The sequence below is a fragment of the Salarias fasciatus genome, chromosome 13, assembly GCF_902148845.1.
Source record: "Salarias fasciatus chromosome 13, fSalaFa1.1, whole genome shotgun sequence".
NCBI lineage: Eukaryota > Metazoa > Chordata > Actinopteri > Blenniiformes > Blenniidae > Salarias > Salarias fasciatus.
In genome coordinates this window covers 13,919,344-13,946,383 of record NC_043757.1, presented here as the reverse complement: position 1 = coordinate 13,946,383, position 27,040 = coordinate 13,919,344, and the positions used below count along the sequence as shown (strand labels likewise).

At 40.0% G+C, this 27,040-nt stretch overlaps 2 protein-coding genes across 2 annotated transcripts; one reads left to right on the top strand and one right to left on the bottom strand.

Moving 5' to 3' along the window:
* Nucleotides 1-13,938, top strand: hmgcll1 (3-hydroxymethyl-3-methylglutaryl-CoA lyase like 1). The gene is made up of 9 exons (XM_030106565.1): nt 1-132; nt 2,273-2,350; nt 2,867-2,974; nt 3,846-3,941; nt 4,140-4,288; nt 5,094-5,157; nt 5,334-5,522; nt 13,042-13,167; nt 13,704-13,938. The coding sequence occupies exons 1-9, from the start codon at nt 37-39 to the stop codon at nt 13,806-13,808; spliced, it is 1,011 nt and encodes a 336-aa protein (XP_029962425.1). The 5' UTR covers nt 1-36; the 3' UTR covers nt 13,809-13,938.
* A 4,349-nt stretch (nt 13,939-18,287) lies between these two features.
* Nucleotides 18,288-22,766, bottom strand: gfral (GDNF family receptor alpha like). The gene is made up of 9 exons (XM_030107005.1): nt 22,713-22,766; nt 22,245-22,373; nt 21,675-21,830; nt 21,430-21,486; nt 21,039-21,351; nt 20,053-20,312; nt 19,893-19,973; nt 19,720-19,801; nt 18,288-19,424 (listed from the first exon to the last, which is right to left on the bottom strand). The coding sequence occupies exons 1-9, from the start codon at nt 22,750-22,752 to the stop codon at nt 19,358-19,360; spliced, it is 1,185 nt and encodes a 394-aa protein (XP_029962865.1). The 5' UTR covers nt 22,753-22,766; the 3' UTR covers nt 18,288-19,357.
* Nucleotides 22,767-27,040: the final 4,274 nt, after the last annotated feature.

The following is a 27,040-nucleotide window of genomic DNA, read 5'->3' as shown; positions in this document are numbered from 1 at the left end:
CAGAGCAGAGCGGCGGGCTGCTGAGCAGCCATTCGGATGGGTAACCTACCCACCGCAGTGAAGCACTGCCTGAGCTATGAGCAGCTGGTTGAGGACTACCCATGGCTGAGACGCTGGCTGCAGGAGGAGAAGGTGGGCGTTGTTTTCCTTGTTTCTAATCTGCTGCACATGCTCAGCCACATGACTCCCTCATGACACAGAGGCTGCACAGCAGCCAGCCACTGGTGACACTGCTGCACCGGATTATATAATCTATCTATCTGAATCTGAATTCTGACTCACAACTATTTTTCTATATTATCTTATCATGGTGGGAATTGAGAAGAAACTTTGGAGGGAGGCTTTTCCCAGCATGCTGTCTTCCTTGAACATTAGAAGACATTACAATCACATGATGACAGGATAAAACTGATCAATGAAAAGATATGTATTTTATAAATGAGTTATTTTGGTACATTTCTCACGTCACCTTTTACATTTGTATAACAGTTAATGCATTTCTCTAAACAATTAGTACGAACTGCAAAACCTAGTTGATAACCTTGAAAAGTGTGTCACTTGCTCAAAATGGATGTTTCATTTCTCAAAATGAAATGAAATGATTGAAATGAAAACTCCTGACACCATTGTTTATGAACAAGATGGTCATGTTTTCTTCATAACAGTTCACTCTGAAAGTGTTTTCAAATGAAAAAAGTCAGACCGTGGTGACACAACCTGAAAATACTCAAGACAACACAAAACACGAGACAACCATAAACTACAGCAAAGTTAGATATTATTTTATTTAGTGAAACAACTCAGTACAAGACAATGTATATGGATGTTTCTCTTTTTTATCGGATATGCTCTTTTCAATTGTAATTTGTTCACAGCTTTGTGCAAAATAAGAAAATACACCACAACTGTAAACAATTCATTCATTCATTCATTCATTCATTCATTCATTCATTCATTCTCTGAGCCACTTATTCTGGTCCCTGGGTGCTGGATCCAATCCCAGCTACTTATGGGCAGGGTACATCTGAACAGTTCACCAGTCCATCTGACACACTGGGACACACTACCGCATACACACATTCACACCTACTGTAAGGTCAGTTAGGGTCACCATATTACAGTTGTTCTCACTCGCTTTGGTGCTTTTCTCACATCATTTCTCACTTTTGCACAACAGTTAGCTAAACCTCCACAGCATTCAGTCATTTGTGAACATCACAGCAGCAGTTTGTCACGGCTTCTAACAAATTGCAAATACGAACTTCAGCTTTCACTGATGAGGAGAAACATGAAGCTTAAAGCGTGACAAGAATTTGTCACTTTTTCCATTTTACAGTTAGACTAACAGTTTTACTGCAGCTCAGATTTACTGTATTCGTAGGCGTAGAATGATTTGCCATATTTACTGTCATTTCACTCTGAAACACATAGGATTGTAAGATAATCTTGCAGAGGTGGAAGAGGATCTGTTTTCCCTCCACAATAAGAGCACTGCTTGTGCAGCAGTGATTGAAACAAGACCATAAGATCGAAAGAAACACAAAGTGCTGTTACGTATAGAGATAACAACATTTTTGATAATATTGAATCTGTTTTGACGGCTACAACTCACTAAACACAATAATGTTCAACTTCACTGTGGGTTTCAAATGGCTGTGCAAATAGAATATAGTACTGTAGTGGAAAATGTTACAGTAATTTAAATTCCATTATAAATAAAAGGTATTTATATTGTAAAAGTCCCAGCGAGTTGTCAGGTAGTTGCCTCAAAGAAACAGATTGCCCTCTTGAGTGAAAAAATGATGAATCAAATATTTCAGTACGCCCTCCTGGACATATTTGATTAGCGGATCAGGGTGGTCTTTTATAAATACCTCTGTCACTCCCTTTGACAAGTTAGCTGAATAAATTCTGTAATCTATCTTTAATCTCCCCTGAGGTTTTGCATTTTGGTTGAACAAAAGTCTGTTCTTTAAAATTACGAGCTTCAGAGGAGAAAAAAAAAGAAATCCTGGATCCTCAGAATATCCCCTGTGGTTTGTGTGGAGTTACCCTAACCCTCTTTCCCAGCTTTCTGCTCCGTGACACATCCCCTGAGTTTGCTTCCTAATGGCATGACAGGCTTATGTTTTGGTTCTCCTGTTTCATCTGGCTTTAAGGTACAGTTATTCACATCAGAAATAACATGTGCTGGGGTTTTATCCTTCAGTGTCTTGTCTAATGAGATTTCTCCATTCATTCATTCTTCCGTTTCTCTTTTTTCCCCCCCCAGACCATTACTGGGCGCAAGTTTCCAGAGTTTGTTAAAATTGTTGAAGTCGGGCCAAGAGATGGACTTCAAAATGAAAAGGTATACCCTATCATTTCATTCATATCTCTGATTAATATTTATAGACCCCCTGCTTTTATGAGTATGCTTGACCACCACTGGGAAATCCCAGTTTATCCCCGTATCGTTCACACACGCAGGAATCCATCACACACGGCTTGTGTGCCATAATTGCCAGGGGCATGTGTTTTGCATTTTCTTTGAAATTGAATAGGAAAGATGACACGGCTCCTGACTGAGTTTGCTCTGCTGAACATGTCACAGCTTTATTATTACCTTATTGCACACCAGTAGTTTTACAGATTGCCTTGGATGTAAGAATGACTTTTATTACCACAACATGTTAGGAAAGCCCTCAAAATAATAAGCAAGTGCAAGATGTGGCACATCAAATAGAGGCATCAGTTTGAAGTGCATGCAGGGGAACAACACTGGGGGAGGGGGAAAAAAAAAAAAGTCTTGTATCTCGTTGTTGCACTTCCTATCTCGAGTGGAATCAAACCCAGAAAGAGCTGTTTCGGTTTCATTGTTCCCCAGGAAATTGTTCCGACAGGGGTGAAAATCCAGCTGATTGACATGCTCTCAGAAACAGGCCTGTCTGTGATCGAGGCCACCAGCTTTGTCTCTTCAAAGTGGGTACCGCAGGTAATAACTCTTCTTTGTGCACAGCAAAAGCCCGGTGAGTGATTTATTAGCCGCCCCTTCCCGCCCGAATGGGTACTGAAGAGTGTTTTTCTCTTTTTGACGTCTTTGTTGGATCCACACGTGGCTTTTAGGCAGAAAGTTTCATACCGTGCTAAAGCACTCTCAGTAAATGTACCTCTATTGGCAAGCGGTGGCAAAAGTACAAACTTTTGTTTTTACTCTGATGGAACTACAGGTGGAAGCATTGCCTCTGGTTAGTAAAGGTAGGAGTTCTGGGTAAACTGATTTACTTACAGTAAATCTTTAGTAAAGCTTAGTGGAAGCACTAAAGTACAGGTTATGAACAATAAAGCAAAAAAAAAGTGGAAAGTAAACTTTGAAGAAAAGTAGAATATTTAGGCAATGAAAACATATCAGTAGCAACAATCTGTGTTGTAAAATGTATGTAAGAAAACAAACTGTAAGCAATAAACAGAGAATGAACAATAAATGAAGTTTTGAGATTGTCAAGTCCACTATGAATTGCTGTCTTTTATTGTGAAACTCATAAAATTAGTCTTTGACTGTTTAATGTTTTTCTCTGTAAAGCAAACTTAAACTTTTCCCACTCTGGCTCCTCAAACATGTAACCACAATCTGGTAATTATATTCTTCAGTAAATACAGATACCTTAAAAAAATACAGAAGGCCAGAAACACATTATTTATATTTCCCACCTGTGTTTTCAGCTTTTATGACATGAAAACAATCCCGTCTTTTGAGGCCTGTGCGAACTACAACCATATGAAAACATTTGTGCAGGATGATGTATTTTCAGAAACACGTTTCTTTTTTTTAATTTTACATCGTGTGTTTTTCCACCGCCTTTCAGATGGCAGACCACAGCGACGTGCTCAGAGGAATCAGGAGAAAACCCCTCGTCCGCTACCCTGTTCTGACTCCGAACATGCAGGGCTTCCAGGATGCTGTAAGCATTCATTTTCATTTAATGACTTGTGTTGTGCACGATAGTTTATGTAATTTATTATCACATGCTCTCATACATGTCAGATTGAGTTAATTGTTGGCCTCAAATCCGTTGAGGCAAGTAATTCTTACACATACGTAAGCGTCACTCCACAGTGTGCTCAAAACAGGTCATTTTCTTCTTCGCTTTTTTTCCCAGGTTGCAGCTGGTGCTACCGAAGTGGCGGTGTTTGGGTCAGCGTCTGAAACCTTCAGTAGAAAAAATATTAATTGCTCTATTGAAGAAAGTATGCTGAGGTTTGAGGAAGTCGTTAACGCCGCAAAGGAGCGACAGATTCCAGTGCGAGGGTCAGTATGCTGGATCGTAAAATGTCACTTCCAGTGACAGAAAACACGTATTAAATGTTTTACTCACTTTCTCCTTTTACACTAATTATCACTTTTATTTTTCCATGCAGAGAGAAACAGTCAAACATGCTGGCATAGAGGAGAAACACACACACACAATTTGATAATGATACCTCTATAGAAAAGTTCCAGATGTTCACCAGGTTATATCTATGCATGAGAGAACCACAGGTCCAGATGGACATTAAAGCAAACCAAATAGAGAAAGTTACTGAATATAGCTGGCCTTTTATCATACATGGAGAAGGAAGCTGCTGCCACTTGCAACGCACGGTTCTTATATTATATGAAGCTCCACAGAAAAAAGAGCAGCCCGTCTGCGGAAACTGTTTTTCTTTTTATGTGCTGTTGTTAAGAAATAAATAGTTTGAGCTTCTGTGAGATGTCAGCTGATGAACGAACAGCCAGCATCAAGTATCAAAGAGAAAATAATATCATAAACACTATCTTGAATAAGAAAAATAAAGTTAAAAGAAAATCAGTCTCTTGAAAATTATTCTCTTTTTTTTATTTCACATTTCTCTCAAAAGACAGCTTTGACATCTGTCATTTTAAATATTTGCATGATTATCCATTCATGCCACCACAGCAGAGAGCTGATGTCTGCGGTTTGGTGGAATCAAATGTGTGTTTATTGTTACTGGTCAGTGCTGAATCTGGAATTGCTGCTCCCCTCACAGAGTAATCCTTTGCTTCGAGCCAGTAGCTGAAACAAAAGACAAAATTCAATATGATCTTCTTTCAGGTATGTTTCTTGTGCTCTTGGATGTCCGCATGAAGGACACATTGAACCTGCCAAAGTTGCTGAGGTAAGAACATCAGCTCAGTTCACATCATGCCCTTTTTTAAACCATCAGTCCAAACTATAGTCCACTCATGATGAATTAGACTGATTTTATCTTAAAGTCTAATTGTGTCACAATCTAAATGGCAGAACACAGGGTTGTTTTTTAGAGAATGTCTGCCCTGTTTCACTGTTTCACAGGTAGCAAAGAGATTATATGAAATGGGCTGTTATGAAATTTCTTTGGGGGACACCATCGGCGTTGGTAATCCGGGTTCCATGTTTGAGATGCTGCAGCGGGTGATGATGGACGTGCCCATCGGTGCCCTGGCGGTCCACTGCCACGACACCTACGGGCAAGCTCTACCCAACATCCTCACTGCGCTGGGGGTAAGAAACATCAGAGCCGAGGAATGATGATCGACTGGACGTTATCATGATCAGAATTAGATGAAATATTTCTCAAAATCATCTGCAGTGTAGCTGAATGGAAAGTCCAGCTTAGTGGGGTGTTTACCTACAGTAGAGTTTGCAGCAACTAAGTTTTAATCCAGACAAACAGATACGAGGGAGTAAATAAAGATGCGCGATAACTCAAGCCAGTGCTGGCTGATCCGCAGACAGACAGGAAGGGAGGAACAATGAAAATACTGGACACTAAACACTCTGACAGGAGAGCTTTTATATGTGCTCGGGAACTAATGAAATGATGAAGCACATAACATGAAAAGGGGATGAGAATGCCAGATGTATATCACAAAGAGGATAAGCATGTGACAGCAGGACTTACATTTTATTATCAGGCTTTATGCAGGATGTCTACTGAAAATAAGCGTTTCATACGTTTAAATACTGAGCACACACAGTGTCGTCAGATGATTATAGTTATCTTCATCTCACAAAAAAAGAAATATGCATATGAAATCAGCTGTTGCGGTCAGATTGGCTAAAAGTGGGAATGCAATTGTCTGTTTCGCCCTGTTATCCACCCTCTGATAGACTGACAACCCGTCCTGGGAAACCTTTTCCCCAGTCAATCAGTGATCTCAGATAGAATTCAGCCTGGAATTAAAGCGGTGGAGAAAATGGAGGAATCGGTTTGGATGTAGTCACGATAACTGTATTGTTTTTAGAAAAGAAAAGCATCAATAAATAAATCCTCCATTTTTTTTATTAACCTTGTGCTGGGAGGAGCTTCACAGAAACCTTGTGGATGTTTTCATTTAATTGGAGAAAAGGTACAAAAATCCAGTCATGCACATCTTTTTGTTGAGACATTGTAGTGATTTTTTTAAAAATAGTTTTCCTCTGTCCTAAAGTAATTTTATTCCTACACCGTGTAATCTAAAACCCGCTCTGGACACAGATCGTGCAAGCGAGTGGAAAATATAAGAACGTTTAAAAAATTACGGACATACAAAACCACACAGTCTCACCCTGAGTTCACTTGTATTCCATCCAGCTGCTTGGAAGGAATTGTGGTTTACAAGTGTTGCACTTTCTGGCGAGTCTGCGCTGCTGAAAGTCCTCTAATGACGGAGAACAGCTCCGAGGTGCTCCAGAAGTGGAAGGATCGGCGCAGTTTCAGAAAACAAGGACAGAGAGAGCTCTTGAAACGCTGCAGGGATCAAAGAAACATCTCTGAAAAATCGGAAGAATGATGCAATGATGTCCATGAACTGATGGAGAGATTGAAAGTATAGATTTGATCATATCGGATAAAAACGTCTGACCCTCATGGGAGGTGCATCGTTTGGAAGGATCTGCTTTTTCTCTTACAGACGCTCGTGTGGTTAGAAGAGGAAGCTTATTTACCTCAGCTGGAAGTATATAGTAGATTCTCCATTAAACAAGAAGAAGATAGCGATACATCATCCTCTTGATCCTCATATCCTGGCATGTTAATCTGTTTGTCAGCTTGACTCTCCGGTTTCCAAATGGCTTGGCAAGGAGTTTGGGCACCTTAGCCTTGGCGTGCTCATCCTTCTTCTTCTGATGAGTATGAATAGTCTTGTGGAGAGCCACAGGCCGATCGTGGATAAACGCCCAGTCTTTGCATAAATCAGTGTACTTATTCATGATGACATGAAGAGGAGCAGCCAGATGTGGAAGCAACGTCGAGGTGGTGAATCTTGTTCCAGGATATCTTTCAGCCTTCTATAGTTCCTGCCAACTTTGTAGACATCGTGCGTCTTGTTTTTAGGGATGTTAAATCATTGCCCCTATGGGGAGTCGTCATACGCTAAGCTGATCTCAATCCCCGTTCCTAGGTTTAGGCGCATCACAACTTCCTCAAAGACAGCAGTTTATCTTTATTTTTGCAAAGATCAAAGAAACACAGTACTGTCGAGCTGGACTGTCTGAGAACCTCTTTCACCTTCTCCACTTTGAAAGTCCCACAAAGCACAACGACCGTCACCACTGGTGAACAGAAGGAGTTCAGAACCGCGATGAGTCTTCAAGACGAGGCCAAAGCAAGCCGTCATGGAAGACAGGCTACAGCCAGCGAGATGAGCAGGACCCCAAAGGATCTCTGACTGGCCTCCATCATGTCTCTTGGAGACTGGGGAAGCTGGGAAGATGAATTGTCGATGCTGCACATCGTAAATCATCTGTGGTCGACTGAATGTACACTTAGAGATTTCCAAACAGCACCTGGAGGACTCTGATATGTTTAGGAATAAGATTTTCTGATGACTTTTCAGGAAAATATGAACTCCAAGCAAGTGTCGGAGGAATATGAGGATATCGCTGTAAGTGTGGTTTTTGCCTTTTTGAGGTTTTAGTTAAATATCAAACTAATTATTACAGATACAATAGGTAGTCATTATTTGTTAAGTCATCTCAGAAAAAGGGTTAGGTGATTCATTTTGCTCCAAACAAGTATTGCCACTTTCTTTTTAAATGGAAGAAAAGAAGCAATCTCTTGTGGTCTAAACGTTTATGAAACTCACTGTAGACCTCAAACCGCCCTGAGCCTTAACGACAATGGACCCGTTTATGAATGTATCCCGTTATGTGTGCGTTACAATGGGACACACAGAAAAGCAGGAGCCGTCAGTCAACAAAGAAGAGGGGCATTAAGAAACATGATCCGGGCCTCCGCACAAAGCCAGATGATTCACAAACTGCCTGCTGGGAAAAACAAAACAAAACAGGATCTTAATGAAGACAAGACATTGCTAATAGGCTCATCAGAGAAACAAGACGGTGAGGAAAGAAACTTTGTTGACCAGAACCAGCAGCTGCGGTGTGAACGTTTCTCACCGCCGTGGAGGTGAGCGTAGACCCGACTTACAGTATATCCCGGCTGGGCTCAGAGGTAATGTGGATCCGGCTGTATCAATTCTCCAGAGCGCATTGTCACCGCGGCGGAGGAAGCTCATTGGGGGCTGGGCGGGTCAGCAGATGTGAGGGGGTCAGCACAAAGGCTCACCTATTCAATGTCTATTGGACAAAGCAACTGAGAGCGAGGTGGATGGAAGGGCCCTGGGGGGCTCCTAACTCGTCTGTCGCTTCAACTCCCTGACAATGCTGTGCTTAAAGGCCGGTGGAAAATGATCCCTTCATTTGCTGGATGCTGAGCGCATGATGAATGGCGCTGCAGCTGCAGAGCCTGCTCCGCAAACTTTGGTCGCGCTGTTTTTTTTTTTTGTTTTTTTTTTATGGGATCATAAATATAATGTGTGCAGAATTTAGTTACACTCTGTGACTTTTAGTTTGCATAACTTGCTGGATAATTGCGGCAGCGATCGTATTTATTTACTGTGCTCTTGTAATCTATCACTTAGTAAAAACAAAGTAGAGGAAACATTTAATTGCCAAGAGTTATGCTCTCTCCAAAGACCTCGCCGTGATACATATATTTCTCAAGTGATGTACAAATAGTAATAAATACAGTCATTCTCTTTAACTCCAGTCATGTGTGCTGTACCCCCATCCTGCTGTACTGAAAAGAAACTATATGGAGATGATGACATGAATTAACTTTGTTAAAAAAGAAAAAAAAGTAGAACTTTTTAGTACTTTTGTACTTTTATAAGTGTTGTGTAATTATGCAATTTCATCCAAAAATAATTTACACCATTAAATCTGCTTCGATGCTTTTAAAACCATAAGTATAAATTCAAAACTTTCACCACTATTAAAAAAAATTAAATGCTGGTTTACACATTTACACAGTTTGAAAGTCGATATCACGCAGATGTAAAAGTCAAAATATGTCAAAACACAGTCAAACAAAAATTGGAGTTGAAAATGTGTGTATTCACCTTCATCTCACTGTTTTCTTTAAATCATTTAATGTGCAATCTTTAAAACAATTTTAAAAGTTACCTTTAATTTTGGTTGATGGAGTTCAAAGTGCAAAAAAAAAAAAAAAGGAAAGGAAAGGAAAGAGGGGCAGAAGTTAAAATTGCTCAGTGGATCATTTTCAGAATGATTCATCACAGCTGCCCCACAGCCGCTGAAAACGATAGCTGCCAGATATTTAGCTTACCATTTGCTCACCTATAAACAAGAAGGAAATGAAAGATTTTATCATAGTTTTTCATTACTGAGTGCCAGAACTCCACACCACCAACCGAGAGAGAAATGAATTCCCCCAGTGCTGTCAGCCCTGAGTCACCTCTTTTGTTCCTGATAAAGACATTCCTCAGTCTTTGTACCTTTGCTCTTTTTTTTTTTTTTTTTTTTTTTTCTGTTCCAGGAGGTCTGGGGGGGGGCTTTGTTACAAACCTACGCTGGCAGGTCACAGAATTACAACGTATGCGCTTAGATTTCACAGACTTGGCAGGGAAAATCATTTATCCTGACCTGCATTTATTGTGCATTGTGTGCTCGCTGGAGCTGGAGAACACAAAATCACCTTGAACTCACACTTAAGCTTTCTTCTAACGACGATATTCATCTCAAGTGTTTTGTTTTGTCTCGGCCCACGGGGCACTGTACAACATCCAAAGAGTTGATAAACACGTCCATGCTCATGCATTCATGCTGAACGCAGATGTTGGGTAGAAATACACAGTGACAATGTTGTGATTTAAAGTGAGATTATTGTATTGAGCATCGTGACCCTCATCAGTCAGCAATTTGCTATATTTGAAGCAGACATCTACTGCGATTACTCTGTAAATACTGCTTTTTAAGGTGAAAAATATTATATGCATTCTTGTATTTTAAATAAACTTAAATTGCAGATATGTATTTCAATGAATTAATAAACACAATCGAAACTGGATTACAACATCAAAAAGGTTTACAAAAATACAAACTAGGTAGTTAAGTCTGGATCTTTGGTATAAAATTTGTTTTGGGTTACTTTCCTGTGTATGAATCTTTGGTCGTCTACCCATCCTGTTGATACAGATATCAGCTGTTCTTGGTGTATTTAACTTTCGAGGTGAATTTTGGAGGAGGATGCTGGAGTTTAGAGCAACACACTTGTAATTAAAAGGTCAAAGTTTGAATCTCTCTGCCCACGAAACCAGCTGAGGGTTGAGTCAGGAAGGACATCCGGCGTTCAGCTTGTGGCAAGTCAAACTTATGAAGCTTGTGGAACAGCTGAAAGAAGGACAACCATCAGTGTATTTGAACTTGTCTTTTAGTGCACGCAGTGGTGTACATTGGCACTCCGATGACTTTATAATCAATTTTATTCCAATGAAATTTAGATTATTGACACATACTGAATGACAAGCTTAACATAAAATACAGGACTGTAATTAAACATGATACCAGAAAAAAAAAGAAAACGAAAACAGTCGGTTTTTAGTAACTTTTTTTTTTTTTTTTAATAAAGTTTGACGTGACGGGGGTTCAGCATTCATGAGATTCACTGATCCTTGGCAGATGTATAGAAGGTGACACTAATGTTAATGTTATGCTGAAAGAAATCACAGTCTCAGTCAAACATTTATTTCTATTTTAACGTTCAGCATTCGTCCTCGCCAGCCTCCAGTGTCTGGGCCTTGCTCGCTCATTGCAGGCTTATTTAAACATTCTTGGAAAGAGGTGATATATGTGTCAGCAGCGGATCTGTGACAGTTTCTTTCAGCCTGCTGGTTTATGTAGTAGTGGGTGAAGCGTTGCTGCTTCCTATCCTCCCCTGAATACACACTCTCCCCTTCTGTCTCTGACGCAGTTACAAAACCAAAATGGGAACATGTCCATCTTCAGCCTCGTTCACTCAGAGAGCAGAATGTCAACAAGCTTATCCCGAATCATGCAAGCTTAAAAAATGCACTGTATCTTTATCCAGGAATGCATTGTTTTTATACAGCCACAGCTCGCTGAATGTGGCTTTTTAACACCGAGCGCACATCTGGTTTCTGAGCAGTGTGAACCCAAGTGAGCGTTGGCAGGCTCAGGCTGCTGACCACCGATTCCTGCGTGATTAGTGACCAGAGGTGCGGGGCACGCTGCTGAAGGGCTTATTTTGTTCTCCTCGGAAACGGCCTGCTGAAGAGCGAGCGGCTTTTAACGGAGGCTGCAGCTGAAAGTGAGAGGATTGGCATGGCAGATTACAACTCTGTGTTTATACAGCAAAAAAATTCTGCCGAGTACAATATCCTGCTCTGGCTTTAACCAAGGTCTGGAAATCTCGTGCACTGTGCACACTGGAGTAGATCTCCTCCTCCTCCTCCTCCTCCTCCTCCTCCGACCCACCTCCTCCTTTCCCCCTGCTGCCAACACAAACAGCAATTACGGCTGGCTCAGACGGCCCTCCGAAAGAAGTAGGTTCTTGTCTGGAGGAAAAGCTGCCAATTAGCAACATTGTTCTAAAAAAGCCGCTAAGATTCGCTGGATCTCTCTGGCACTGCCCCGTGGGACGAGAGCCCCTCATGACCTGATGCCACTGAGAGGAGCCGCCTGTTAACTCCGTCTCGCTCCAGGATCCTGTGTCATCCGGCTCTGCCACGGAAGCTGGAAAACATCTTTAAAATTCTCATGACAATCCCAGGGACATGTGGAAAACATCCCGAGGCTTCAGTCCGTAACAACTCTGATGTCTGCCTTCATCTTAATTTCAGCGTGGAAGAAAATAACGGTAGACAGTGAACGTACGCCTATCGACGCATTCAAGGCAATTCGCTTGGATGAATGCACGGTCGACATCAGAACAAAGGGGAAGAATTAAAGTTTTATTCAGAGCAATTTCAGTGTTTTTTTTTTTTTGGAAAGTAATCAACTAAAGAACAGAGTTTGAAAGTACTGAAAAGGCATCGATGTGGATGTGCATGTGGAGGCCAGACACTTGTTATTTCATTCAACAAGAAAAATAACAAAAAACAAACAAGAAAAAGAAAAACATCCTCTATAAAATGTAACACTGACGGTGATTATAAGCACTCAGACACTCAGCCAGACATGCGTCAAAGTAAACAATCTTGAAATTGAGACGCGGGGAGAAACATTTAAAACCAGAGTGAAATATCTATTACAAATATACTTACTTATACTAACAACTGAATATTTGTGAAGCAAACAGTTGCTTAGTGTGATGGGAGAAGACACTGTCCAGTCAAGGAAAAGAAAAAAGTCTTTCTATATGGCACGAAAGGGCATGAGAGTGTTGTAAAAACAAGAGTAACCATGACGATCAGAAACACATGAAATGTTCTGTTCAGCATTTATAATGTTCCTCTCATATGAGCAAGGCTGTAATTATGCGGCGCTGGTGGTTCACGCTGACAAAGAGGATGACTAAGCCGTGCTGCGGGACATTCTGTGCCCACTCATCTTCAGGACTGAAGCCCACAGTTCTCTGAAACAGCTGTAAAACACGACCGCAGGCCTGGCAAGGTGTGCCGCGCCGCTCCGAACAATCCCGCCCAACAAGGATCTTTGTTTCTGGGGTTTTCACCTGAGGTGGAGATGCTGAATGTGTCTCTTGTTTCGTCCCCTGCAGATGGGGGTCTGTGTGGTGGATTCGGCAGTGGCGGGCCTGGGAGGTTGCCCCTACGCGCAGGGTTCATCTGGAAACGTTTCAACAGAGGACGTTCTCTACATGCTCCACGGCATGGGCATTGAAACAGTAAGTATGTCTTCACAGTGGCCTTTGCTGTATTTTCTGTCAGTGATACCACCCATAAAAAAAAGAAACTAAATTATACAATCTTTCAGCTCTCAGTTCCATAAACTCATCGTCCTGCAGACACACTCTCCTTTGTAAATGTTTATTTTGTACCAGAAGTTTTACACTACTTGTACAAGAGCCTGGCTCTACACACGTGATCTGAAGAACAATTTATTTAACAATTTCTACCCCTGGTGGTGAATTATTTTCACTGCAGTTCAGATATCTGCCACCTGTTTCACTCAAAGGTTTGATTATCCTCTGTTTACCTCCAACGAACCAAAACTTATTTACGTGAAAATGCTGTTTTATTTATTTTTTTTTCCCTCTTTTAATCTGTTTAAATGCAAAGTGCAATGAGATAGCAATGTATTAAATGACTACATGTGCAAAAAAAAAAAAAAAAAAAAAGATATTCACTTGAATTGAATTATTATAAAGACAGAATGACCTTGTAAAAAATGAGTAATTTGGATTTTTTTTTTTTTTTCCAGGGTGTGAACTTGGCCAAAGTCATAGAGGCCGGTGACTTCATCTGCGAGGTTTTGTGCCGCAAGACAAACTCCAAGGTTGCTCAGGCAAAAGGCGGGAAACTGTGATGAGTCTCCGTCAAGAAATGTACTGATTTGTGTGGCTCTGTCCTTTTTAAAGTGCTTCCCCCTGCTGCTGATGCCTTTACATTTATTGCCTAAGCATTTGAATCCCAGCAAGTTGTTTATATCTCATTTTACTCAGCATAAACATTTTAAACTGTTTTTATCTTCTTTCTTTTCACTTTGACACTTTATTTCATGTTTATAATAAATTTTTTTTTCAGATTTTTAGGATTATTTTACTTTATTTTCTGTGATGTTTGGTGTTATAAAGTCATGGATGTGTTAAATTGGAATGAGAGAGAAGGTCAGAAAACACCACGAGTCGTTAGAAGCTCACAGTCCTGATTTGATGAGTCATGGACGCTTGTCCAGTTTATTACTGCTTTATTTATTCAGCTTTGACAAATAAACCTATTTCAGGTCAGTCACTTTTATTGCATAGCTCTGTGGCCTTATATGATTACATAATAGGAATTTGGCTTTAGCTTTCCTGCAGTGGATTAAGTACTTTACTTTCAAAAACCATTTTTATTTTTCTTAGTCACTGGAAGGAAAAAGAAAATACAATTTTCAAACTGCTACCACAAAGATATCTGTTTGAATCAAGATCGAAGGACATTTTGCCATCAAGGTTGCCAAAGAACATTCAGAAAGTGTCCCGTGATGTCTTCATTTTTCAGATTCATTATGTTTCCTTACCATAACATAAGCTATCGTCTGTTAGGATTGTCTTTTTTTGAAGCAAAATGTGATTAACTGTTGTGTTCCTGTTGTTTGTGATAAACGATAAAGTAAGAATACTTCGAAAAGTTAATTTGAGCCTCCTAAATGTGATTTATTGTGGTCTGTCAACACAGGACTCAGGGCACCTTCTGTTTTCTATCCAGCTGGTTAACTCGCATCAATTACCTTGAATTTAATAACACAACATCAAACTAATTAGAAGGCCAGCATGATGCGAACTGGGACAAGAAAGCACTCGACTGCAATGAACAGATGTGTGAGAAGACTGCCATATTTGCATAAGTGTATTGGAAATGTGGTAATTCTCCAGCCTGCGAGGTTCATCTCATTCACATATGCAAATAGTGAAGACGCTTCATTCATGCAGAGTCACGCACAAGTTTTGGTGTAAAGTTCTCTCACACTTTACATCGGAGCGTGTGTGAAAAACTCTGTCAGTCGTCAAACGTCCTCTTGATCTTGTTAATAATAATAGTGTTAACTTAATCATTACTTCTGTGGAATTCGGAAAAAAATGATCATTTCATTTGGAAATAATAGCAAATGTTCAGAAATGTTAATTTATGCGCTTCAGGATGATTTCTACTGCAGTACTCGGACGGTAGGATCAGACTTGTGGAAACCATGTAAACAGCTTGAATCCAGTGTTGCATCAATAATCCAGGCTGCTGCTGCGGCTGATGGAGGTGATGTAATGTTGAGGGGGAAACCTTCTTGTTGCTGCTGACCCTGTCCGTCTCTTGTACCATCTCCTAAAGGTTTATTCATGCAGAACTATGTACCTGTTCAGAGGCTCCAATCTGCTGAAAGTGGCTTTTAAGATGGCTTCACCCGAGCCCTGACCTTCTCTCTATGACTCAGGGAACGTCGGCAGCTTTTTATTGTAACATACCGTGAAGCTGTATTAAATTAAAGAGCAGGCATCCAAAAAAATTAGTTGAACTGGTTGGATTCAAACCTACTGAAGTGACATTAGGACGCATGAAATTAGAGTGTGATACATGGAACAATACAGCTTCTGGTAATAAATATATTTTCAGTTTATTGCGAAAGCATTCATACCCCTTGAACATTTTGCCACATTACAACTAAAAGAGTAAATTAATATTATCGGGATTTCAGATGATAGGACGACACAGTTTGCTGAATAATTGTGAAGTGGATGAAAACATGATACATGTTTTTTTTTTACATTTATGCATTTGTGTATTTATTAATTAACTAATTAATTCATCCATTTGTTCATTCATTCTGGCTGTATCGACCTCTAATTTTTCAAAATTGAAACGCTGACATGAATTATTGGGAAAAAAAAATGGACTGACTGATGCACAGATGCACTCACTCACTCACTCACTCACTCACTCATGTCCCTCGCTTGTCTATCTACAGCTCTGTGACTTTCTGTCAGGAAGTCAGGAGCATTCAGCAGTCGCCAACATCAGCACCCGGCGTTGTTCAAATCGGCCTTTTAGCGTTTCATAAACAATTTTCTAACAAAAGCAGTCGACTACAATCTGCTACTTTCAGTGAGTCATGATGTTGAAGAAAATGAAAAACCAGTCAAAACTTTCAAACCTTTCAAATCTTCCCAGACGACTCAAATCCCTGAGAAAACACAAGAACGGCGCTCAAAATGATAGAAATAACACAAAATACAGGAACACAGAGCACTCTGCAGTGATGACAGGAGAAAGTAGAAAAAGAGTGTGAATAAAAAGGAGACAGACATTCTAAAGCTCCTCGTGTTTTCATTAGGGTTCTTGCATTAAATGCGAGGCTTGGAGAAGAGTGAGGCACACGGAATAAACATTTATTGAAAAAAAAAAAAGACTCAGCCCCTTTCACCTTTTATATTCCATTTTCCATCTAATATTTACGTCGTCCTCTGTGATTTTCATGGTTGAGTCATTGTGGCCTCACAGGAGGAATGTTCTGGCTTCCAACCAGCCGCGATCGTGCGGTTGTGTGTTTACTTATGGCCATATAGTGTGTGTGGGTGCCTTTCTCCTCTCACCGTCCAGGATTATTGCCGTGGCAGAATTTTTTTTTGATTCAAACGGCCCTTTAATGACTTCTGACGGACTCTGACATTACTTCCTTTTATTTTCCTTTCTTACACAGCCCGCCGTACAGAAGAAGCACTGTCTGTTCATGTGATGAGACTTTGGAGCCACATGCATTCAGAAAATGAAGGAAAAGGAAATCACGCTTGCATTCATAACAGAAACAGAAAGTTTTTGAGCAGTTTTTTTAAAGCATGGGTTTAATATAATGTGGGAGAAATGGCCTAGAACTTCATAGCGCTCCCCAAACCCCCCAACTCTCACTCCACACATACTTGGTCTCATCCACTTTTTACACTTCCTAATATTTTTTAAAAATTTGAGATTTAACAGGTGTTTGATTCCATATTCATCAAAAAAGAAAAGTAAAATTGAGCTGCTTTAACACTACATTTGAGTTATATAAGTCTACTTTCAAAAGAAAATCATTTGCTGGATGAAAATGATATAGAAAATGAGATGTAGCAAAAAACTACTTCGTAGCATGACCTAAATATGTTGTGCCAACATGTTTTATTGTTATTGTTGCGTAATTATTTCAGCATATTGACCCTGCTAGCATCTGACGTGATTTTATTGGGTCAATTCAACTTGTCTGATAAAATGACGTGTAATATGTTTATTATAACCATATGGTGTTGATGAAACTAAAGTACGGCGATGTTTTTATTTGCTCACTACTACGTCCCCCTCTGTCCTTGGATGATCAGCATGAAGGATTTCCTCAAACAACCGTTCATCAGTCGATCTAGATACTTTCAGTTTGGAGCGTGTCATGCCACAACAATGATATAAAAGGTTTTAACCACAAAACCTGGATTTATTTGATAGAAGTTATCTGTCAGAATTACGCGGATGTGACAGTTTTGGGTTTTTTGACTGCATATGCAGATGATCTGCCGCTGTTTTTGTGCAGGTGCTCATGCCATGACTATTCACCTTCACTATATTAGAAATCATTTTATTTTATTTTTTCAAAGGCGTCTTACTGAAATAGTTAAGAGTTTAACCCTCGATTTATCTGTCTTCATCCTGATTTCACCTGAAAAATACAGCGAGATTTTTCCAGGAAGCTTTCTGGCTCTCATCCGTGCAGACCCGCCTCCTATTCTGAAAAACCCGGTCGAACCTTTTAACGTCAGTGAACTGAAGCATAGTATTGTACTTTCTCCTGGAGACAGGAGACATCTGTTTTTCCAGTAGAATCAAAGGGAGAAAAAAAAAAAAAAGTACAATTAATAATCACACACACACACACACACACACACACACACACACACACACACACACACACACACACACACACACACACAGAGTCTAATCCACTCGTTTTGATGACTTTACCACTCAGGCCTCCTGGTCCCAGCAGTATTGGCGAGGTCGGTAAAAGGGGAACAAGAATTAGACTCATCTTTGTCTTCTTCACCCTTCTCGGACTACATTTAGCATTTTAAGGACAAATCAGGTGCTCCATCAGTTATAGCAGGTTTAATGAAGACAGTAAGTTTCAAACGAATGTAGACACGTTTGATCAAACTGTTTGACTTCAGGGTTTTCAGAGTGGAGTTTATTATTAGATATATTGAAGAAAAGAGCAGCGATGACAGTATCAATAGTTCACTGTGAAAAAACAGCTGATAACATAAAGTAATCTCACACGAGTCCGCGGCGTTTTTACGAATGATTGATTCGAGAGTGAGAAGCGGTGTGAAGGCTTATCGACTGAAGCTGAGAACATGACGCTGCCTTCAATAATCCTCCTGAAAGTCTCATACATCACACGTTGGCATAACAGCAATTTCTCTTCGGTAGATTGATCAAAACTGGGAACATAAATATCTATTTTAGTTGTCGTTTGTATAAGGTTGGAAATTTTTTAATTCTGCATTTGTTCTGGATTATAATTATAACCATAACATCAACAGATGATAAAGTGCAAAATAGCAGAGGCTTAGAAGACATCTAGAGGATAATCACATTTTTAATGGCAAATGGAAATTTGCTTGTGACACATTAGTTGTGTCGTCCTTCAACCTGTGTGAAACAGTGGCTTTTTATTTCATACGTTCAGACTGAGCGGCACCACTTTGTCACCCTCCTCTCAGCTCTGGCTTCAAATATCATTCAACAGGAAAACAAACAGCTTGTGCGACACTGAAGACGGATGAAAAACAAGCACATCAGACCTGACAGCGCAGTGGCTGATGGGATACGATGAGAAACAACATGAACTAAAATGGAAGACAAAAAAAATTGACTAACCGATAGCTGAGATCCTTGTTGATCTTTGCACAACCTTTAAATATAAAAACACCCGGTGACCTTTGTGAGCATGTGTCTGTTTAGGTGTGAAAATTTGTCCCAGTCCACCAAGCTGTATCTTTAAAACAGGTAGAAAGTTTTCCGTAGCTCATTGTTGTTTAAAGGGAATGTTTCTTCAATGACAGGCAAAACATAGGAATGATTTTAATCCCTTTATAGTAAATTTCGTTCTTATTGCACCCTAAAAGAGTCTTAAAGCTTGGTAGTTGGACTTCTTGTGGGGATGTCATGTCTCTCTAACTGACTAATTCATATGAATCCAATACGTGATGTATATATTTTAAAACATTATCGATTGATTTTGTCTTACAAAGAAAAATACTCAGCAATACAGAAATTAATATCTACATCACAAAAAGATCATTTTGAGGGTCAAAATTCTTAAATAAATACATGATAAGCACATCAGGATGGACGTCATCAGGCGATTGCGACACACTGGCTTTTAACTGGATGGTGAAACTTAGTTGTGTCCCTCCTCAGAGTCCTTGAAGAAAGAGAGACATGCTGTTAAAAAAAGACAGCCGGTGAAGCATAATCACATGTTAGAACACGTGTCTGCCTCCTCCCAGACCTCAGGGTCCGACCCGCTCGCCATCATTTATCACCGAGCGCTATCACTCAATCACAAATCTTAAACTGTTGTTCTGCAGAACGTGAAAACGAAAACATTAATTTTCCAAAACATCTTGGACAGTGGATCCAAATGGACAGAGTCAGGAAAACAGTGTTTTGGAGAGGCTTCTGATATTTTTTCACTGGCTAAATGTTAATGCACTCACCATACTTTAATGACAGCGGCCAGAGGCATTACTACAGTCACACCGACGAGCAGCACAGCAGCGACAGCGTACAGCAGATAGTCTGAAAAAGTGAATATGTCAAACACCTGGAGCAAAGTTCAATCATATTTATCAAGTATAAAGAGGTTATTAAAGTTCAGATGAATATTCACCGTGTACTTGTGTGCTGTCTGGCTTTGACTTATTTTTTCCAGGTGATTTTGAAGGTCCGGCATGATTTGTGAGATTTGTGGCTGAAACACACAACACATGTAAAATGCTCACAGTGGCAACAGATGTTCCCATTCAAATGCCATAAACAACTGCACTCACTGAAGAGCGATCGGTCGTGAAGAACGTCGTGGATCCTCTCGCAGGTCGCCAGATCCTGGCTGTTCATGCCTTTGCACACACAGGGATGGTGAAGCACGGTGCCCAGAGTGTCCAAGAAGGCCTTTTTACATTCGGAGTCTCCGCCGAGAACAAGAGCTGGATCCATCCGAGTGAAACACTCCTCACTTCTCAGCATACTGTCGCTGCATGCTGCTTCCTCAGGGCTCCAGCATTTGGCCTGGAACATTTCTAACAGGTTCCTGAAACATCAGAAATGAAAGAGATAGAGAAAAAACTCATCTGTGTGCAGAAACATGGAGTTTTGAATGTTGCAGAAGTCCCAATTTGGTGTCCAGGTTTTCCAGCAGTTTTATTTTTGCAGACCCAACTACCAGCTGACTCTTCGTACCCGATGCCTCCCTCTGCTTATTGATTTTTCGTTTACACCAGACTCATGCAGTTCTGCCTCAGCCACATTATCTGAGCAGCGTTTCTCTGCTTTTCTTGTCTCTGCCTGCTGTGAGCTGTGCGTGTAAATCGAACAGAATAACAGATTGAAAAACGGCTCGATGGAAACCAAACTGTTTGTTTGAAATATAATTTGCTTCTCATTTTTATTGTCTGTTATTCTTGGCCTTATATTTTCAAACTTGATCTTTACTGTTCCTTTTTCAAAAGCTATTATTTTTTGCCTCTCTCCAGAAGTGGTTCCAATCACTTGTTTCTGGCTGTGAAACAAATTGAAGTTTTATCTTTAAACCATGCCTACTGCGACAGACCTTCATCAAGTTATGTGACAGTTTGCTTAAAGTCTTATCCAAAATTTTTGCACAAATAAACACCATCAACGAAGTCACTGAACCAGAATTGTCCTGAGTGATCCGGACGGATTTTTAATGATCTCAGAGCGAATTTATTTTAGATGCACGGTTGACTACTAAACATGTCAGAGTAATTGAATCTTGAATCTCTAAAAGAAACCTCACCTGCAGTTATCATCTTCAACACACTGGTGCAGTGCCTGCTGGCAGATCCAGGGCTCCTCTCCACATGTGCCACCATGCAGGACATTTCTCATGTGCAGACAGGTCTGATCAGAAGCCTCACACTCGCACATGGCCAGCATCTCCGCCACATTCTGAGGCATGCGGCTATAGAAGCGCCGAGTCGCCTGCAGACAGCGTTCACTGTGGCACTTTGTCGTGCATTCCTGAAGAACAGGCACTAGGTGTCTGTTGCAGACCGTGTCACTGACACACACTCTGGTTCGGTCCAGACAGGATCCAGCAGCATCATTTACTAAGGAAAGAAATGCACAAATGTTGTTTTTGTATTGAACAGCAGGTCCATCAAATTTACCACGATCAAGTTTATTACCGAGGTCTTTCAAGGCGCTGGTCTTCCAGTCCATCACTGCGCTCCTCTGTGGGACTGCTGTTCAAATAATGGGCACACGATGGGATTTTCCCTATTCAATAAAGGTTCTAATAAAAACAATCATTTATTTGTGCATTTATTCTCAATCACGCAAGTGTGCGTTCATATATCTGACATCCTTTGGTAAACAAAAACGTAATTTCAACCATAAATGCTTATCTCGGACAGAAGTGACGTTTCTGCACCTGGCTTCTGGAGGCATTGTGCAGCCAGCACGTCTATGGAGTCGCAAAGCTCCTCCTCCCAGGCGCACACACACCCTGGCAGGGAAGGAAATTGGTCCAGTACGGTCTGGATGGTCATGTTACACACCTCCGAGCCTTTTATTTGGCAGCCTTCATCTTGAATAACACAAACAGAATAGCAGGGCAGACAAACAGGATTTTCCATAAGCGACTGAGATCTTGTTTGTCCAACAGGTGATTCCTCTGCACCTGTTCTTACAGTCCTTTGTGAAAGCTAATGATAATCACACATACGCAGATGTATGCCATTTATTCTCATAAAACACAACTTTCAGAGGATTTCTAAAGAACACAAAAGCCAATTTATTATCTATGTTGTATCCAGCCAGCTTCAGGCTATTGCCTCAGTTATTGCGTTTGAGCCACACTCAGAGATGCGCAATTCAATTAAACTGCCTTGTGAGCTGAGTTTCCCAGGAAATGGAATATTATCCCTCTATAAAATTATATGGATAAAAGATGTTCCACCTGACAGAACAAACAGCACATCGGAGACTTGTCCTTCTTTACCCTTGCAGATGCCGCTGTAAACTGCCTGTTGAATCTCGCATAAATCTGACATGCAGGTTTCCACAGCAGCCAAGCAGTCCGAGGACGCCGATGAAATTCTCATGCTGGAGACCTGAGGAAAAACAATCCCTGGGAAAACAGGAACAGTGCAACACTTCCCTTAAACCCCAACACAAAAAAAATTGAGGTTTAATTCTTATTAATATAATAAACTGCTTTAATGCTTTCACTTACAAGTCACAAGATTGAACTTAAAAAAACAAACAAACAAAAAAACAGCAACAGAGGAGTTGATAAGTAAGATATCTCAGTAATCTTGATTTTAAATACATTTTGGATAACAAGACATTTAAACCCCATCCTTGTTTCAAGCACATTACCTGCCAACACACACCACACGTTAGGATGGATTCAACACACAACACGTCTTTCTCTCTGAGGCATTTTTTTCAGCCGACTGAGACTCACCAAACACGATGGCAGCTTCCAGGCGTATCAGCTGCATCATGGCAGCTTGTTGTGAGGCTGTGAGTGGACAAGTGAAGCTCTCCTGCACCTGATCTGCTCTTCACACTGCTGAAGCCGGCACACACCACCCTCATGTAATCAACAGGATGTAGTAACACGTTCACTGGAGGCTGCACCCTGCACACTGTCGTTAGATGATATAATAAACCAATAAAAGACACTGAAACGAGCAATGCAAGCCTTTTTTTTAAGTCTTAAAGGAACACCTCAATTATATTTTTCTCTTCTTTAATAGTGGAAGTGAATTAAAAGTGATCAGAATGCTTTTGTTCATGATATCAATGAGGATTTATTTATTTTTAACTGTGAAGTAAATTTGTTCAAGAAGACATTAAAATACAACAAATATAAAGTACATTCAACACATACAGCAAATATGAAAATTAATAAAGTGAAAACACAATGTGACACTTCACTTATGTTTTTTTTATACAAAAATAAATTACAAATGGATTTGACAAATGCTTCTGCCAAACCGTAAGAGGTATTTTGTGCAGTTCTAAAAGTAAACGAGGAGCACATGCATGTTTTTAACTCTGTCAAGATGTAAAATCTCACTCACTTCATAACCAGGTATAGAATTAAATCAACCCTGTCAAGTGCTAACCCAAGCATTTAGAATGTAATTAGATGAAAATACAGTAATATGTTGCACCACAGTTATGTAAATGAGGTTGTTAAACACCTTCACATTAATCAAGAAAACGTCACGATGCGGTCCAACATTCAGCAACGGTCAACAGTAAGACATAAAGCTCCCTGAACTACCGTAAATTCCCTGATCTGCTCACAGGTCCAGTTAAGACGGTTTCTACGTAACAAACGCGCGATGCCACACGTCACACCACTTCAGGTAGTTCACAGTCTTTTTTTTAGAATGGGTGTCACGACCATATAACACAGCAAGGAAAAAAGGAATAAAAGGATAAGTGAGAATGATTTTTCAAAGTAGAGAACCAGGACTTCAAGTACTTGAAATTCACAGTAAGCCAATACACTCTTCTGAAACTTAGAAAGCCTCATAATCAGTCAGCTGAATCATCTGCTTATTCCAAGAAAAGAACATTTAAGGTTGAATTCAGAAGTTTGAGTTTCTTGTTGACCTCCCTGGCACTCCAAATATTATTCATCACAAGGCTTTACTGAAGACATCTGAGCATCACATTATTCTCCAAGGCACTCACCTTTCACCCATGGACAGTCTCAGTTTGTACACATCTTCAATGTATCACCTTCAGATAGAGAATGAAGTGATAGCGTTCCCTCAGGTGCACACGCTGCCCCAGCCTGCTTAAAATAGATGAAACAAGCACTCACACTCAGTCGCATCCAAGATGGACCAGGACCTGCCATTCAACTGCTATTTAGAAGCAGGTCTCAAAGACACAGTTTTAACCAGTTCAAGTCTTTTCTAACCTGGACGGTGGAAAACCTGCAGAAAACCCAGAAACACAAGAAGATCATGCAAACTTCATACAGACTCAACATTACCTTTGAGCTTGTGAAAATGATGACCGGCACCTCACTTCATCTTCTATTTCTAAAATGGCTCCTGAATTACTGCTAACATTCAAAACATGTAATGGCCTTGAACCAGACTACCTGAGGAAATGACTCATCCCTGAACGCCCACCATGACTACTGTCTCCTCTGAGACAACAGAATTTCCACCTGTAATGCAGAGACCATCAAAAACACAACAGGAGGGACATCCTAGTGTTGTCACACACATCTGCTTCTGGCGAATGAGCTTGTTTTTTACCATCCAACATCCAAGAAAACAATTTCCCTGATTTTTTTTTAGCTTCGTACAAGAATAGAATACTTTCATTTTCAGTGGGTTCGCCGAGAGAGAAATTGTTCATCATAATCCAGCAGCTTCTACACTTCCCATGAACCGTGCATCTTTCTCCTCTTCCAGCACCATGATAGATCTCTATATAGTGACACCCTAGTGTTTTTTTTTTTCATTACTGAACACCGAGATGTGAATACGATCTTCCATCTGCGTATGACTGACGTCCAACAATTCTGTTTTATTCCACCGATTAAAATCTTTTCTTACAAATGGCTGTCATTGCTCTGTCCAGCCAGCCTGGTCTCTTTCTTCCATACCCGCCTCGGAGTATCTTCATTGTTGTGAGTTTGATTCGATCCATTTGCACAAGCTTCACAGCTCTTCAATCTCATTGGAGTCTGAAGCTCAATTTCTACTCCAATCAATAAATCTCTGCTGAGTGTGCCAACCTGTTTACTCGCTGCTGCTGTTACTGTTTCTGATCATCTGAAAAGCTATGATAACATTCCCAAATGCTACATATGATACTTAAGCAAACAATATAGCATTTTATTCGTGCATGTTTTGTACATGTGTGCTTTTTGCTTGTTTGTATTTTAATTTTGAGATTTCCCTCAAGTGAAAATGTGACTGCTTATGTTTTCTTCACATCTTCTTCTCTGGTCTGTGAGGATGAAAGAAGTCGTGATTGCTTTGTAATTTTCAGGGGAGTATGAAACAGTCTTCTGACCAAACATCCACAATAAAGACAAAGGAGGGCACAGATCAGAGCAGAAATCAAGCTCACTTGTTGAGCACCAATTTCCAATTTGTTTCATTCACTGTGACATTTCGCCCTCATTGTGTGACTCTCACAGTACGCCTGATTGAGATTCATTCATGTGTTGGATCAGCTTGATTTGTCAACAAATACCGATATTTATTGGGTATCTTCACAAATTATAATTCTTGTAAGCACTGTCTATAACAATGATTTCAGTAATGATCATTTCTATACTTTTTGGGATCTTTAAAAGTTTTTTAATAGTATTTTCTTACATTTGTATTTTTTGCCATTTTCAATGATCCTGCTCTCAGTATTTTGGTATATTTTCTATCTAATCTCTACTGAAGTTTCTACAAGCAAAAACGCACTGGCTTAAAGTCACTGAAACCTTCTGTTGGAACAGAGAGTGTTACTGGGTGTATCAGGGCATGAAGAAAACATTGTGCATAGACTGATTTATTTTCCTTTTTGTTATGGGCTTGTGCTTAAATCTCTTGGCTTGAATTTCCAAATTAAATCTCGTGGCACTATGGATTATTTGGAAGCTATTCAGGTTTGCAGATGACACTGTGAAAGTGCAGGGAAGCTTCCACACATTGAGCCAATAAAGAAAAACCACTAGTCATGTTGGTAGAACGACCCAGAAGACACATTTGCAACGGTTGTAGTGCTGAAGCATGAAACTTGAACAAAAAAAAAAAAGCACAAACTATCTTTTTAGATATTCATTAAAAACATCATCACGATTAACACTTATTTTAGTGTAATGTTTGTTTTGTTTTTTTAATATCACATTCAATGACAATTTTGCACATTTAAATTTGGAGGAATACTTTTTGATTTATTTTTGATTTTAAGTCAGAGCCAAAATAAATATCATATTTCAGCCGTGTATTGAAACATTAGACTAAAGGAGTTATTCTATAGGACAAGTCTCTGAATGTATGATTTAAGAGTATTTTGTCCTAAACAGCATTTTGCTTTGATGCAGCTTCAATATATTCAATTTGTTAATTGCTTGATGAGTTAAAGGAGGATTTAACCACGATGTCCACCATTCACTGAATATGCACTGCATAGTGTTTATGCACATATTAATATATTAATGATCAATGCACTAGTTTTTCAATCAATCTGTGGCTCAGTTGGTTGTTGGTCCAATTCCATCTTGCCTTGAAGTGTCTTTGAGCAAGACACTGAACCCTGCATGCTCCCTGTGGATGGACTGAGCGCCTTACATTGCAGATTCCTCCACTGGTGTATGAATGAATGGGTGAATGTGATTTACAGTGTCAAGTGCTTCGGGCAGTGTAGAAGCAGTACACAAGTGTAGACCAGTTACTATTTCAATCATTCTACAAAACCAATGAAACAACATGAATTAAAGATTAAACATCAAATTCAATTTTTGCAAAAGAAAAAAAAAAACAGTCCACTTAATAAATAAATAACTGTACATCATAACTCATAGACAGTAGTATGAGATAATAGGAAGTGGGTTCAAAAAGGGGTCTTCAGAAAATAATGGTTGGCTCTTGAGTGCCGACACGTCCCTCGATGTCCCGATGAAACTCAACCAAAATGCTGCAATATGTACAGATTTTTTTTTTTAAAATTCAAAGGTCTTGTTGTGTTTCCTTGGGTATTTACAGTTCTACTGTGATATCCTCTGGAAGTTTGAAAGCCTCTTTCCGAAGTATAAAA